The sequence below is a fragment of the Martes martes genome (genome assembly GCF_963455335.1).
Source record: "Martes martes genome assembly, chromosome: 5".
In the NCBI taxonomy this organism is placed as follows: domain Eukaryota; kingdom Metazoa; phylum Chordata; class Mammalia; order Carnivora; family Mustelidae; genus Martes; species Martes martes.
The window spans coordinates 154,733,171-154,748,796 of NC_137892.1; the positions used below are offsets into that span (position 1 = coordinate 154,733,171).

General features: G+C 39.3%; 1 protein-coding gene across 2 annotated transcripts in view; it reads left to right on the forward strand.

Annotated features, from left to right (window-relative positions):
- The window catches only part of DNAH5 (dynein axonemal heavy chain 5), a gene marked incomplete at both ends in the record, with an annotated part of 215,917 nt that overhangs the window by 47,784 nt on the left and 152,507 nt on the right, over positions 1-15,626 (forward strand). The window contains 7 exons of one of the 2 annotated variants that reach the window (XM_080804575.1): positions 3,417-3,582; positions 4,210-4,449; positions 5,658-5,848; positions 5,945-6,032; positions 8,926-9,059; positions 13,327-13,528; positions 14,082-14,317. In XM_080804575.1, the coding sequence (XP_080660701.1) occupies positions 3,417-3,582; positions 4,210-4,449; positions 5,658-5,848; positions 5,945-6,032; positions 8,926-9,059; positions 13,327-13,528; positions 14,082-14,317 (1,257 nt within the window). The remainder of the gene's footprint in view (positions 1-3,416; positions 3,583-4,209; positions 4,450-5,657; positions 5,849-5,944; positions 6,033-8,925; positions 9,060-13,326; positions 13,529-14,081; positions 14,318-15,626) is intronic. The other variant, XM_080804576.1, reaches the window with a different exon arrangement.

A 15,626-nucleotide genomic window follows, 5' to 3' on the forward strand; every position in this document is an offset into this window, starting at 1 on the left:
GGCAGAGTGGGAACCTTCATGACATCCAGGCCCCCAGATACCAGCCAGAGACCAACCTGGCATGCAGAGTTTCAGTCACAGGCCTGTCCTGATAACCCTTTTCTGGATATGCAGTAATCTTCAGTTTACATTAAATTACTGTTAGATAATCAAAATTAAATGTCTACATTTTAGAAATTCCCATTTCCTCCTTTATTCAGATTTACAAACTCTGTCCCGACCCCCAAATCCCCATCTCCCCTGCTCATTTGTCATGATCTTGCCCTCTGGGCAAAACTTGGGTCCATGGTTTTAATATTACCCCTATTCTTAGTATTATTTTAGAAAAATGTTCCTTTTCAATGTAAGCCCAAGTTTTAGAATATTTTTAAAAATGGAAAGAAGTAGGATTTTTTTTTTATCAGTTAGACCGCCACTGTTGTAATTTTGGTGTATTGCCTATTTATATGCCTCTTAATAAAGTTGCAAAAAGTGTTTTTCTCTTCCACTTAACATCTTTTCAAGAAATATTTTTCATGTTGCTATGTGGCTTTTTGTAGTCAACCTTTTCAGTGATGCCTTCAGAATATTCTATTGAGCTTATGTACCTTAATTTACTTACTCGTTCCTCATTGCTGGACATTTGGATGGTTTCCAGAGTTTTGCTGTTTTTGCCAAGAGCTATAATGAATATATTTATATGTACCATGTTTTTCCCCTCTGGGAGTATTTCCTTCTTCAAAGTAAAATTATTGCATCAAAGAATGTGGGTTCATATAATAGCTCTTAATATTTGTAGCCAAATTGCTTTTCAAAAGGATGGCATCAACTTACAATGCCATCAGCAATATGATAGTACCTATTTCACTATCTTCTAACAGATACTGTTTTATTGTAATTGTAATAAATTGTAATAAAGATTGTTTAATGAGGTATATAAGAAAACAACAAATTTGTTATAAACTATAGTAAATTTATTGTAATAAATAATCAGAAATTCTAATTTATTAATTTTAGTTTAAGTAGCAAAATCATAGAACCTAATTTTAATTTGCATTTTGATTACCAAAATCAGTGATTACCGATTAAGTGACTGCTTTCCCTTGAATTTGTTTACTTTTTATAATTCATTTATTCTTCAACAATTTTTATGGTGCTTCTATGCAAACCACTGCTTGGGGATACAGCTGTGAACAAAACAGATGAAATTCCTGCTTTCACGGAGCCCTTTTCAAGTGCAGCAAACAGAAGAGCAAATAAACAAAAATGGCAAAAAACCAACAATAAGTCAGGTGGTAATAAGCTCAATGGAGAAAAATTAAGAGGGTAATGAAGAAAAGACATAACTGACAGAGAGTTGTGATTTATGTTGATGGACAGGGATGACTTCTGTGATTACATTTGAGCAGAGGAAGTGAAGAAGCAAGCCATGTGAATAACTTTGGGGAAGAGAATTCCAGGCAAAGGGAACAGTAAGTGCAAAGGCCCTGAGGCAGAAACTTGTTATGATAGTTGGAGGAAGAGGGAGATGTTGCGTTGAAGTTCATCTAGTATGTTCTTATGCTGAGGGGGAAGGAGAAAAGGAATGGTTAGTAAGCATGGTATTTGGGGAAGTAGAGGAGTCCCTGATTTAGAACTCAGGTTATGTGATAATTCTTAAAGAGAAGGGGAAATACTGCATTCACTGAAAAGGGGTTAATGATAGAAGCCAGTTTGTCTTCAGGGTGAGGGCATGGGGTCAGGGAGTTGGGTGAGTCCCTGCGTCATTTGCTTTGTGCTGTAGAAATCAAGGCTATTAGCTGAGTATGTGGAAGAGGATGGTGTAAAGATTTGAGGATACAAGGATTTGAGGATACAGCTGATATGGGGCCTAGTAGAGGAACGTGACTGTAGTCATGTAGAATCATTCTGGGGTAGTGTTGGGGGCCTGACTGAATTTGGGGAGCACGAATTCCCAGTACAACACCTGCATTGCCTTGACTTGTGTATGCAGGTGGAGAGGGTTGATTATCTGGTTCATGTGGTTTGGGCTTCTCCTGAGTGGGGTAGTGGAAGGCTGAGGGAGTGATAGAAGTAAGGATATTTGCAAAAGAATGGTTGAACTGAGAAACCAAGTCATTAGGAAACAGTGTGTAGAGTGAGGGATTTGTGATACAGATTTTAAAAAATATAGAGCGACTCTCAGAGGACAAGGAACTGGTTTCTGTGGCACGAGATGAACAAACCTGGGCAAATGTAGGTCTTGTGATTATGTATAATTTGCTGACAAAACAAATACTTTCTGACTACTTACCAGTCTCTGTTCTAGTATTTTATGTACATTATCTTATGGAATATTCCCAACAACTTAGGTAGGTTCTACCATAGTCACCACTTTTCAGATTGGGAACCAAGGATTTCCCAAATCATGCAGAGCTAGGATTTGAACCCAGGAATTTTGGTGCCAGAGTCTATACTTATTACTGGATGGTGCTAACTCTATCCCATGTCTTACCCAGTCTCCAACCCACCTTTTTTTCATGATGGTCTCAAGGCTAGGGATGGAGTTTGGTAGTTGGGTGAAGTTCTGAGTTGGGAGTAAAGTTCTTATTTTATATTTTATTTAATGATGAAGTTTAATAGTTTATTTCAGGACACATCAGAATGTTCCTATGTCAGTGGTATCAAAATGCCATGTGCCCTGCAGTAGTAGAGTGGAGGTGTAAGTCATTGGTGATGAGGAGGTAAATGCGCCATGAAGTTGACGTTTGGAGTAGATGGTCCATGAGCACATTATAAGAGTCTCAAGATGAGTGATGGTGGGGCTTGGAAAGGAACTGGGGGCTGTGACCAACTAACAGAATCTATTCTTGCATGGGCTTATTGTCCAGCCAGGTGGTAAATTGCTGACTGTCTGTATCATCTGTCTCTATCTCCATCCACCCGTCCATCCGTCCATCCATTATTTATCTGTCTATCTGTCTGTACAGATTTGATTCCAGTCCCCCAGTCATATTAGTTTATATTTGTTAAATATCATTCTTGAAAAAAATGGACTCTCCGGGAGGGGAGAGGAATCTGAAATTAATTAGGGGCTGATTGTGGCTTGTTGCCAAAGGTAAGGAGAGAAGGAAGGCTGGTTAGAGCAGACTGATGTGAAATAAAGGACACTTCATGGAAAAAGAGGCTGCTGATAAACTTTCAGAGGTATTTCCCCCACTGTTGGAGAAGTAAGTGTAATTTTGGTCTGTCTGTGCTGTTCAGTTGGTTCCCTATCTTTGATGTGTTCCTTTACAGGATGCCTGGCCCAGGTTCATATGAGGGGTGTGATCAAGCATCATTGGAGGCCAAAATCCCATCTAGAAGCTGAATCTGTGACATTACTATTGTTACTGTTGTGGTCTCAAGAGGTAGACAGATATGACACCATGTTCTTTTTTTTTTTTTTTTTTTGATAGGACCTTTGTGTAAAGGGTGCTCAGATACTAAATTTTAAAAGCTCATTAGTGGAGGAAGCAGTGAATGAGCTAATAAATATGTTGCTGGATGTAGAAGTTCTATCCAAAGAAGAAAGTGACGTAGTGTCTAATATGAATAGTGCTGACTCAAAAAACGAAAGTTCAGGTAAGAGATGGGGTCATGGAAGGGTCTTATTTTTCTAGGACATTACTGAAAACTAAAATTTCACTTTCTATGTAGTGATTAATTTCACCCTTCTGTAAACACTCTCCTAATTTTATAAGGATATTTATAAATCTGAAATTATGATTCTGGGCATATTGTCATTCATCCCATTATTTTTGGTTAAACTACACACATGTACCTTATCAATAGAGTAGGATGATTGATGGGTTGGAATTACCATCGGAGTACCTCTGCCTATACTAAAGCAGAACTTCTGTAGGACAGATGAGGACACTGAGAGGCAGGGAAGGAAAGTGATTCTCCCAAGGCTTTATGGCTATTGATGGGGGAGAGAGAGCATCAGTACGCAGGTCCCTGAGGTCTGGCCTTGCCTTTACAGCCATAGCTCCTGTCTCTCCTCTGTTTCCTCACACCAAGTAGGAGAGGCCTTCATCAGCCCATCACGTGCCCCAATTTCTTCTTCCTATTCTTTGGGCTCACCTTCTAGGAAACCTGACATTTAAGTATTATTCAACTTGCATATAATTATCTTAGTTTTCTTCTCTTTAATTACAGTAGATGGTTCTCTCTTTCTCCATCTCTCTCAATCTTCTCATCTCGTAATAGCAAAGAGAGAAGAAGGAAGGTCAGACACCTCGGCACCATCCTGCGAGGCCCTGGCAGGCCTCCTGCCTTTGGCGACAATCCTGAGGAAGAAGAAGGAGACTGAGCTGTTAGAGGAGGAAGCCTGTGGGTTGCTTTCCCATTTCAACCACCAGAACATGGATGCGCTTCTGAAAGTTACAAGGAACACACTAGAGGCCATCCGGAGGCGTATTCATTCTTCCAACACGACCAACTTCCGGGGTAATAATTCCGCACAGTTTGCCTACTGGCAGCCCAGGTTGCTGCTTGTGTGTGTGTGTGTGTGTGTGTGTGTGTGTGTGTGTTCCTGTTATTTTTAAATAATTTTAAAAATCCACCATTTATTGAGAGCCTCCTTGTAAGTTTATACTTTATGAACTTTGATTATCCCAACACTTCTGTGAAGTAGATCTTATTAATCCGTACCCTCCAAAGCAGAACATTTCTTTACTACTTTTGTGTCAATTTAGTACTTTCCAGCTGGTTTGTTCCTTCTTAATACAATCATTTTCTCGACAGCAAAATTCAGAAATGGGTGTTGCGTCTCCCAGATGAGCCACAAAAATCCATCAAATCTAGAGACATTCTGAAATTAAATTTTCAATTAAAAATGAAAATACATTATTAATTCAAATTGCAAAATGATAGGGTAATAAACCCTATTTATTTTGAATATTGGCATTTAAGGGGAAGTGTCCCTAATATTTAATTAAAAGTAGAATAAAAGTGGATACATTGAAGAGATTTTTGATTGGTGGCATGGAATAGAAGATAGTGCTTTTATCTAACAAAGGGATATTATTAGAACTTGTCAAACATTGGTTGATGTGCTGAATATTAAATCACACGTCTTTCCCAACTTTATATATTGCAGGTATTTTCAACTATATAAAGTTACACGCACATGCATGCATGTGGACAGACACACACACACACACATTTATGTATTTATGCCTATACCAATAGTTAAACCTATATGCAACTTGAAAAGCCCCTTGGATGTAGATGGTGAGTTACCTTTATTTCATCTTCACTCTTTAACTGCTCCCAGTTTGGGTTATAGACACTGTGGTAGAAAAGTCTTATGTTTTATGTGAAACTCCAAACTGGTCCTTATTCTGACAACTCTTGTTGTTCTTCACACCTCGCTTCCTTACTCCACATGTAACTAATTCGTTGGGAGGCTGGTGCGTGGACAGTCTCATTTGAGGTGTTTTAGATCAGCAGAAACTCTGTCGAGTTCCCCTGAACTGCGTTACATTGAACAAAATGAGATTCCTCTGTAGCTTTCATTCATCCCCCAAATATTTGTCTGATAATGTATGTCCTATGTGTTGTTCCAAGTGCTTTAATTTTCCTGGCTTAAAAGGAAATAAACCCCATTTTAAATAAAAAAAATTGTAAGCCTTCCCTCTTTTGTGTTAACCCAGACAGTAAGAGTGCATCTAGGCTGAAGCAGAACAGCCTGCCCATTTTCCGGGCAGGCATCACTCTGGCCATCCCCAACATCGCCATGGTCCCTGCCCTGGAGGACATACAGCAGACACTGAACAAAGCCGTGGACTGCATCGTCAGTGTCACCAAGGGGGTTAGACAGTGGAGCAGTGAGCTGCTGTCCAAGGTGGGTGTGGGGTGAAGGCATCATTGCATATGGAAGGTGCCGCTTTTATGGATGGGACCGAGCTGAAAAATATAAAAATATCCTTTTACTTTGTAGAAAAAGATGCAGGAGAGAAAAATGGCTGCTTTGCAGAATAATGAAGACAGTGATTCTGATGTTGAAATGGGAGAAAACGAACCTCAAGGTGAATGTTCCTTTGGCTCTTTTGAGCCATTCATTGAAAACCAACATTGAAGGAGCTCAAATGGATTTTTCCCTCCATGCAATTCTTAAATCAGTGTTGATTGGAATATTAATTTACGAGCCAATTTTAAGTTAATGTAATATAAAAATCCGTGTGTTTTAATGACTCCATTATAAATTGTGTTTCTGTAGTGTGTATGTCCCAGATGTGGCTGCCTCACTGACTTCTGGTCCAATGTAATGCTCGGAACAGGGGGATAAGAAGGACTTTAGTCTCACAGTTTTAAGAGAAACTTGTCATCCTCACAATGAATATTTTCTGAGATTTAAGACACATTTTGTATCTTAACCCATTATGTGTCCTGTTGTGCTGACATGTTGTGATTTTTGTTGTATATCTCACGGTTTTCATTTGTAGTCTGTAGAATTAGAGAACATATGCTATCCAAGTCGCTGATGACATTAGATGTTGCCCTTAGTCCTGCAAACTCTAAGGCAACCCTGCAAAAGGCAGACCCCGTGTAATTTTCCATTTTTGTTTATCTCCCTGTATGATAAATCAACGAACCATGAGAAGAAACTGAAGCAGGTTTCTCTTTAAAATTGTCTGTTACTGAGGAGGATGAAAATAGGTCAAAGCAACTTTGCCCACAACTTATGGAATTATTTATTTAACCCAAAAAAGCATATGTTATTGTGTTCATTTCAATTTTTATATTATTTGGAAACATAGCTTTATGTCCTAGAATAGTTTAAAATTCAGAATTTTCTAAGCTCAAACTATGCTCAGTCATGAGTTATATCTGAGATTACAAAGAAAAAATATTTAATGAGACTCTGTATGTATATTTTTGTCATGACAAAAGAGAGTTAAAAAGAGAAATTGTCAAAATTTATGAAATGCAGTTAAAGCAGCACTTAGCGGGAAATTTATAACGTTAAGCATGGAAATCACAAAAGAGGAAATACCTCAAATCGATAATTTCATCTTCTATCTTAAATTATCTTCAAGGTTACTAATTTTTTTTTTCTAGTGACAAATCTGTTGAGGTCCTCTCGAGAATTCCATTTATGTTCTCCACCTCAGAATTTGCAGTTGACTCTTGTTTTTCTGTTTCATTACCAGTATTCTCTATTTTGTGAGACACAATTCTCACACTCTCCTTTAATTCTTTAGAATGGGTTTTCATTCATTCTCTGAACATTTTATAAAAGCTGATATAAATTTTGTCTAGTAATTCCCATAGTTGGGTTTTCTCATGTATAGTTTTATTGAATGCTGCTGTTACGTGTGGGCACTGCTTTTCTTTATCTTTGCATGGCTTACTGGTTTTATTTTTGTTGAAAACTTGATATTTATTTATAAGGATTTTATTTATTTGTGTGTGTGAGAGAGAGAGAGAGAGAGAAGGCACACAGGAGCAGGGAGAGTAGCAGAGGGAGAGGGAGAAGCAGACTTCCCACCGAGCAGGGAGCCCAATGTGGGGCTCCATCCCAGGACCCCAAGATCATGACCAGAGCTGAAGGCAGATGCTTAACCGATGGAGCCACTTAGGTGCCCCCCAAATTTGGTATTTTTTAAGAAGATTTTATTTATTTATTTATTTGACAGAGATCACAAATAGTCAGAGAGGCAGGCAGAGAGAGAAGGGGAAGCAGGCTCCCCGCTGAGTAGAGAGCCCAACATGGGGTTCGATCCCAGGACCCTGAGATCATGACCCGAGCTGAAGGTAGAGGCTTTAACCCACTGAGCCACACAGGTGCCCCCCAGATTTGGTATTTTAAAGAATATAATGTGGCAGCTCTGAAAATCTGCTTGTATATAGCACCACCCCCCCCCAACCCCACCCCGCCCCAAGAGTCTGTTGTTACTGTTTCGTTACTGACTGTATTGACTTTCCTGGCCTAGTTCTGTAAGACTGGTCTTTCTTGTGGTGTGCACTACTGTAGACTCTGGCTGGTTCGTTTGAAGATCAGCTAATGATTGCGCAGAGACTTCCTAATCCTTTCAGCTGCTAAGGCTTACACCCTTTGCCTGGAAACTGTATGGGTGCTGGAGCACCCTGAAAACTCAGTAAGTTTTCAACACTGCCTTAGCTTCTATTTACTTGATTGTGAAAGGCCCAAGTAAAAGACTGGGGCATTTTAGGGCTTTCCTGGGCATGTGGATAGCTCTGTACAAGAGGCATGACTTTCTAGAGCCCCAGGAGATAAGTCAAGGCTTTCCAGTGCCCTCTGTGGATCTCTCATTCCCCAGATCTTTAATTTTTTTGGTCAGCCTCTTCTTTGGCTCAGCTAATATCAATGTCACAGTCGTCTGTGAAGTTAATTGTTGCTGATGTTTTCTAACAAATGCCTTGGTGATAGGGATTCTTTCCCACCCCCCCCCCCCTTACTCAGTGAGTTCTGAGTCAGGTCAAGTAACAATAAACTCTGAATGGGTCTTTTCCAGAGAACCTCCCAGTGGGTCAAAGAGTGACAATTCTCCCAATGCAGTCTGGCCCCTCCGGTGACTGCTAGGTTGTCTAGGTTGTGGCTGTGTTTCTCAAGCCTACCACATTGCCAGGGAGGGGGCTGTGGGCCTAAGGAAGTTAAAACACCTCAAAACTCGCCATTGTTACTCCGATTTTAGCATTTTTTTCTTGAATAAAGAAGCACCACTTGGCTTGTTGCCAGCTTTGGTTAATGTCCAGAGTTCTGAAAAACTGATATTGACAAATGTTCCCCATTTTCAGTTGCTTTTGCAAAGAAACGGACTGTCAGAGGTCCTTCCTTTACGGAAGTGTCTTCCTTTCAGAAATCCCCTCACTGTTTTAAAGCATATTCTCTTTGCTGTTGAGATAAACTTTTCTCTTTCTCTCTCTCTTTCTCTTTTGCTTTTTTTTTGCTTTTAGATACCTTTGAGGTAGCTTCTGTAAACTTACCCATTCCTGTACAAACCAGGAACTATTATAAGAATGTGTCCGACAACAAAGAGATTGTGAAATTAGTCTCCGTGCTGAGCACAATCATCAACTCCACCAAAAAGGTATGTCAAGAGGGCTTGACGTCAGAGCCCTGTGCTTTACAATGTGTGCCTGTGTGCGGTCAAAGGTCACAGGCTTGTCCTACACACAGCCTGGGGATTAACCACTATGCCTTCAGGGCCGGCAGTGGGGGAAGCTACGGAACCTGGGATGTGGTCAGCGAATGTTCGTTTTAACTTAAGATTTTTCCTCCTAGATTGCAAACCGAAAAAGAGCGATTATTCCTACATTTCACATTGTGTTCTGTCTCATGCTGTAAACCTATGTATTCACTGATTTAGTACACATAGACCTAATTGTTAAACAATTTGGTATGTTTCAAAGCAAACTGGTGTTGCAATTCACTTTCAGAGAATCAGTGATACCAGCAGTGACTAGTATCATTTGAAACCTAGTAAGATTTATAGTCAGTTTTTCAGATGTGTATAGTCAGGTGAATCTCATAAGCCATCAGCTGAAAATTAATGTGTGTTTCCACGTGGAAATAAGATAATACAGAGGACAGAGCAAATAGTAGTGCTGTCGGTACAAACTTAGACTCAACAGGGGTGTAAATTCAGGTTAACTTTCTTCCATCCTGCTCTTCTCCCAGCTGCCCTGTTTTTATTCAGGCGAATCAGTTCTTGTCAGAAGGGTTCAAAACCCTGAAGTCAATTTCCACTTAAAAACAATCTATATTCACATTACCCCCAAGACCTGTTGACTCTTTAAAAATGTCTCTCAGCATTGAGGGAATGGTTGTCAGTCAGCAAATACATCTTTTCTGTTAGTCAGTTCGGAGAGAATGAGCTTCGTTTGTTTGGAAACATTTTGAAAAGCTGCCGTTGCTGTAACCATGTGAAGAAATATTATTAAGTTTAATTTTAATGTGTTCCTGAGGGAACTGGAAGCTTTTACATGTATGCATTTTCAATTTTCCCTTCTTAATATATCGTTGATCCTTATATTTAATTTTGCCCTAGGGACAGTGTTCACATAATTCAATTTAACAAATATTTATCTAGCATTTACTTTGTCAAGCTCCACAGAAATGATAAAAGTAAGTAGTCTGTGATGATAAGAAACTTTCAGATATATTTTCGAATGTTGCAGCAATCATGGAAAATACAATAAAATAAATCAATAATGAAGCTCATTACTTTCACTGAATATAAGCAGCCATATTATGAAAGTCGCAGGGTAAGTCAAAGCAGTTGAAATTAGCGTACTGCTGGCAACAAAATGGTTATCTTTGTGTTATTTCTGTTGTGTTGGCTTTTCTATTATATAAAGGAAGTGCAAATCGTAAGCACTTGGAATAACTCGAAGGACTTTTTCTGGATTGACGAGATGGATGAATTGCTTCCGGAAGAGTAAATACACATTTAGTCATCGTACTAGACGTGGCCGTTCCCCGGCAGCCAAGGACCCTTCTGGGTGATTCTGCCTCAACTGGGAAAATCCCATGATCCCAGCCCTTTACTTCTTGCCACAGCTGATTGGATCAGAATGTAAATCTGATCTACTTTCAGCAGATCCATAAGCTAGCCATCAACTTACAACCCTGCCTGCCTTGAAAGGATGAGCAGGACTGAACCATCGAAATAACCTTGGCAGGAAAAATAAGCAGAACAGCCGTACACATGCAGTGCAGGCAATTCTTCCTTATAGTGCCAGGTTACCTCCACTTTATTTTATTTTTTATTTTTTTAGAACTTTGGAAATTAAGTTTTTATTTTAATTCCCGTATTGTTAACATAGAGTGGGTTACTGCCACTTTAAAAACTTCTGATTTAATAACGAGTGACTCTGTGAGAAAAGATAAGTGAGAGTCTAAAACTTATTTAGTTAGGGTATATTCTTAATATTGTAAAGATTATAGAATGTTGAAAGAAGTCTGGGTTCTGGAATTTCTACTCATATTCAGGCATCTTTGATAATCTGTAATTCATTCGCCAAGACATCATATGGTTGTGAAGTCCCCGTGCTGTGGTACTTCTTCCTGGGTATGCATGTCAACATCTCAGCCCGTGCTGGGGGACTGGTTTGGTGGCGATATGTAGTGGCAGGCTTAGCTTTGTGTATTTCCATGAGTGGGGAGTCTCAGTAGTGGTTAAACCTGAAGCTGACATTTTAGCGGCCTTTGGGGAGTGGTGGGGTGAAGCTGCTTGGTTTTCTTACAGGTTGGTAAAATTTGCTGAAGTGATTGGGCCATTGAGAATGCTGTTGGTTATGTCATGTTTTTTTCCAAATAATGACATTTAAAAAAAAAGATTTTATTTATTTATTTGACAGAGAGAGAGAGCACAAGCAGGGGGAGCAGGAAAGAGATGGGGAGACTCCTCTGCTGAGCAGGGAGCCTGATGCGGGGATCGAACCCAGGGCTCTGGGATTGTGACCTGAGCTGAAGGCAGACGCTTAACTGAGTGAGCCACCCAGGTGTCCCAGTAATGGCATTTTTAATTCCATCTCAGTTTAGAAAATTTTTTCTCATGTAGATGTAATTCTGAAATTTTAAGTCAGTAGGAAAAGTTGACTCCCAACAGGTATAAACAGTAGCAATGAGGAGCCAAATCTTTAATTATTTATAGATAATGATTTTCTGTTATGTAAATCTGCGAGGCTAATCTGAAAAAAAAATATGGCTCAATGAGAGTTAAGTTAGCTGTTAATTGAAATTATAGGCATTTCTGCTGTAATACAATGAGCGTATTCCTGAAAATCCTCTTTTGCAAGGTTGCACGTTTAATTTAACGGGATTATGAGAAAAACAGGCTTGAGGCAGACCGTCGAAACCAGGAAATTTTGTTTATCACTGTTGGTACAAAACTATGACAATCACAGTAAAATAGCCACCCATTTAATAAGGGTAAAATAAGTAAAGAACTTCATTATCAGAAAGTGAAAGAAACTTGGTGAATGGGTGGGTTTGAGAAAGGTTGAAGCTGCTGTTATAGAAACAAGGATATGATATAGAAAGACCATGTTGGACTGTGCAAAGGATATTGTTGAAATGAAGTCGTGACCAAATTGGCCTCAAAGGAAAACGTGGTGTAAGACTGTGGCTCACAAGATTGTGCCCCTCCTTGGCTGCTGCTTTGGCTGGTACAGAACAAAGTGCTGGGAAAAATAGCATTTGATGTGACCTCTTCATTACGTCGGCCTCTTCTCTGGTTACCAAATGTGAGTGAGCCGGTTCATCTCACAGAGGCACACTTTATAGCAAAGAGGACTGTTTATTAAAAAATGAATTTTTGGGGTGCCTGGGTGGCTCAGTGGGTTAAAGCCTCTGCCTTCGGCTCGGGTCATGATCTCAGGGTCCTGGGATCGAGCCCCGCATCGGGCTCTCTGCTCAGCGGGGAGCCTGCTTCCCCTCCACTCTGTGCCTGCCTCTCTGCCTACTTGTGATCTCTGTCTGTCAAATAAATAAATAAAATCTTTAAAAAAAATAAAAATAAAAAACGAATTTTTAAAACTTATATGCCATCCATAGTCAGTTATAAAAATAGTGGAAAAAGCTCCTGTTTGCAATAATTATTTCATTGAAAAATACCTAGGAACATACCTGATAAAGAGTATGTGAAGTCTCTATGAAGATTCCTGTAACAGTTAACAAGTATTAAAAAAAATAGAATATTTGGAAATATATACTATGTTCCTGGATGGGAAGATTTAATATTGTACAGATGCCAGTCCTAATCCAATGGGTGTATACATTTTATGTGATTCCATGCAAACTTCCAGTGGAATTTGATGCTGGATATATTCTGTTTGCCTCTCCAGACCTTATCTCTGCTCTCTGACCTTGGGGAACAGATTCATAGATTTCCATTGAGGCTTCCGGTAGACTTGACCAATGAGAGAGTCATGGTCTGATGCTGGTGGTGGTATGGAGGAAGAGGGAGTGGAAAAGAGTGACCTCAGGGTGATTTTTCCCATAGCACCCTTGGTGTGGCATGATTTCCAACTGTGGTTTCTGAACAGAAGGCCAGCTCCAATCAAGAGGCTCTTATCCAAAAGAGTCTTCATGGACTCTCTTTTTCTAGTTTCTAGAAACGATCCCCCTCTCCTTTCGGCTAGGAAACCTAATAGTTCTGTCATTGCTGCTCTTGACTTACTGTGTCCTTGATGTACCTAGTTCCAGTTCCGTGGCATTTCTAACTACTCACACAGCTCACTAATTAAGGATTGCAACAGACCTGTGGGAGCCAACAGCAGTTGACCAACATTCATGTATATGTCCATTTCCACATCTTTTCTCTCAACACAAATCTGTTATTTGTATTCTAGGAAGTTATTACATCTATGGATTGCTTTAAATGCTACAATCATATTTGGCAAAAAGAGAAAGAAGAAATGGTTATGATGTTTATTACGAAAAACCCCTTGCTCTCTGAATTTGAATCTCAGATTCTCTATTTCCAAAAGCTAGAGCAGGAAATTAATGCTGAGCCAGAGTGCATCTGTGTGGGTGCTGTTGCTCTGTACACAGGTTGGTTCATTTTCTCTCATAAAAATTCAACAGTATTGTTGTCTCTTTACCTAGATTAGTATTCCAGAGAGTTCTAGCTATCTTTAAGATTGACTTTCCTTTTATGGGCTTTAAGTTTAAGACCAATTTGTAGATTTGTTTTTAATTCCCTTCTGCATAATTATATATTCTGCACTATTTTGAACACATTGCTGCTAAACCTTGAAAATAAATGCTAATTCAGAGAAAGAGGGTGTGCATGTTGTATTTGGAATCAAAATTTACCCTTCCTTTAATAAATAATTATAAACATTTGAGGCTTATCTCCAGTGGTTTTGATAATGTACTTTTTTCTTTAGCATTTCAAAATATGTTCCGAATTGTTGTAAGACAAGATTTATAAAATGAATGAATACGTAATGAGTGGAAAAATCTGATTTTTTTTTTCAGTTTGATTTTCTTATGTACTACAAGGTAAATTGCAAAGTATTTGTTATTGGTGAACAACAGCACTCTGTCTTTTCTTACTGGTTTAAATTTTTCAAACTGATCTGTGGACATTTGGGTTTTGCAGCTGACTTGAAGTTCACTCTGACTACCGAGACAAAGGCCTGGATGGTTTTCATTGGCCGTCACTGTAACAAAAAATACAGGAGTGAGATGGAAAACATTTTTACACTTGTTGAAGAATTCAATAAGAAACTGAATCGTCAGATTAAAGACCTAGATGATATTCGGATTACTATGGCGGCACTGAAAGAAATCAGGGAGCAGCAAATCTCCATTGACTTTGAAGTGGGACCTATTGAGGTAACTGATAATCATTTGCTCATTTTGGAAATATCTTCACATGTTGAGTGATATTAGCTGAAGTATTGTCTAGGTCTGGACTATAGTTACAAACAGAAGTCTAACTGAAGACAGTTTCAGTAATGATGATATCGAACTTTATAGGGTACCTTCTGTGGGTCAGTTCTGGTCCTTTATGTGACATCTAAGCTTCCTAAGTGCAGAGCCTGGGATGGGGACTTCTGCACAAGTAATCTGTTGATGAGCGCTCACAGGAAAAGGGGGTGAGAGAAACAGGAATGATGAGGTTGGGTGAGGGGTGGGGTAGCTAAGTGAGAGTGTGATATTAGCTGTAGACTGATTTCTGCTTGATCCCATGGGGTGCTCTAGAGCATGAGTTCTATCACACAGTCCTACCTTGAGGGAAGGAAGGCTGCCTTTATACCCATAAGTCAATTCATCATTGACCATAATTTTCCCCTGAGGAGGCTCCCATTTAGTGGAGAACAATTTTGCAGGGAAAGAGGCAGCTATGATCTCCACAGACAGCACTCCTAGCAGCTGTGATAGGAATACCAGCTGGTTAACAGGACCTGGATGCAGCTGGTGGGGAGGAAAAATTCATCCTCTACCCTTCATGGTGTTCTAGCTGATTTTAGAATTAAATTGAATGAGATATCATCAGGAGAAAAACCAAAGTTTTATTATTTATATGCAGAGGCACAATAATGAAATTATTAGTAATGAAATTACTTAAAAAAGTAAGCAAGACAGGCAGTTTTTATGCTTTTTAGGCAAAGAGACAATAAATCTGTGAGGAATTGACAGATCAAAGAAAACTTCACTTTGGGAGCTTCAGTTAGTAAGGAATTCTAAATGGAATTTGGTCTGTGGTAGTAAACCAGTAAGAAGTAACAAGGGTTGTTTACATAGTTTTTTCAGCTCTAACTGTCCTATTTTGGTGATTAGGATGTCTCTTTACCTCCTGGTTCAGAGAGGGTACCTTTCACACAGAAGAGTGATTTTCTGCTTTCTGGAGACAAATTGGGACAGGGGTTAGAGTGTTCTTTTTGGATTAGCTGATTCTTAAGTGATTCCTCTTTAAAATAATAAATGTGGCAAAGTGGCACATTTTGGGGTAGCCTGCTCTTGGTCCCTACAGGTGCTAACAGTGTCTGTTCATGTATTTATTTTGTATAGTCTCATTTAATCCCTACCGAACACCTTTAACATAATTCCCTTTAACATTAATCCCTACCGAACACCTTTAACATAAGGAAACTGAGGGTCAAAGAAGTGATGCAGATTAGTGTTACACATTACTTTGGTA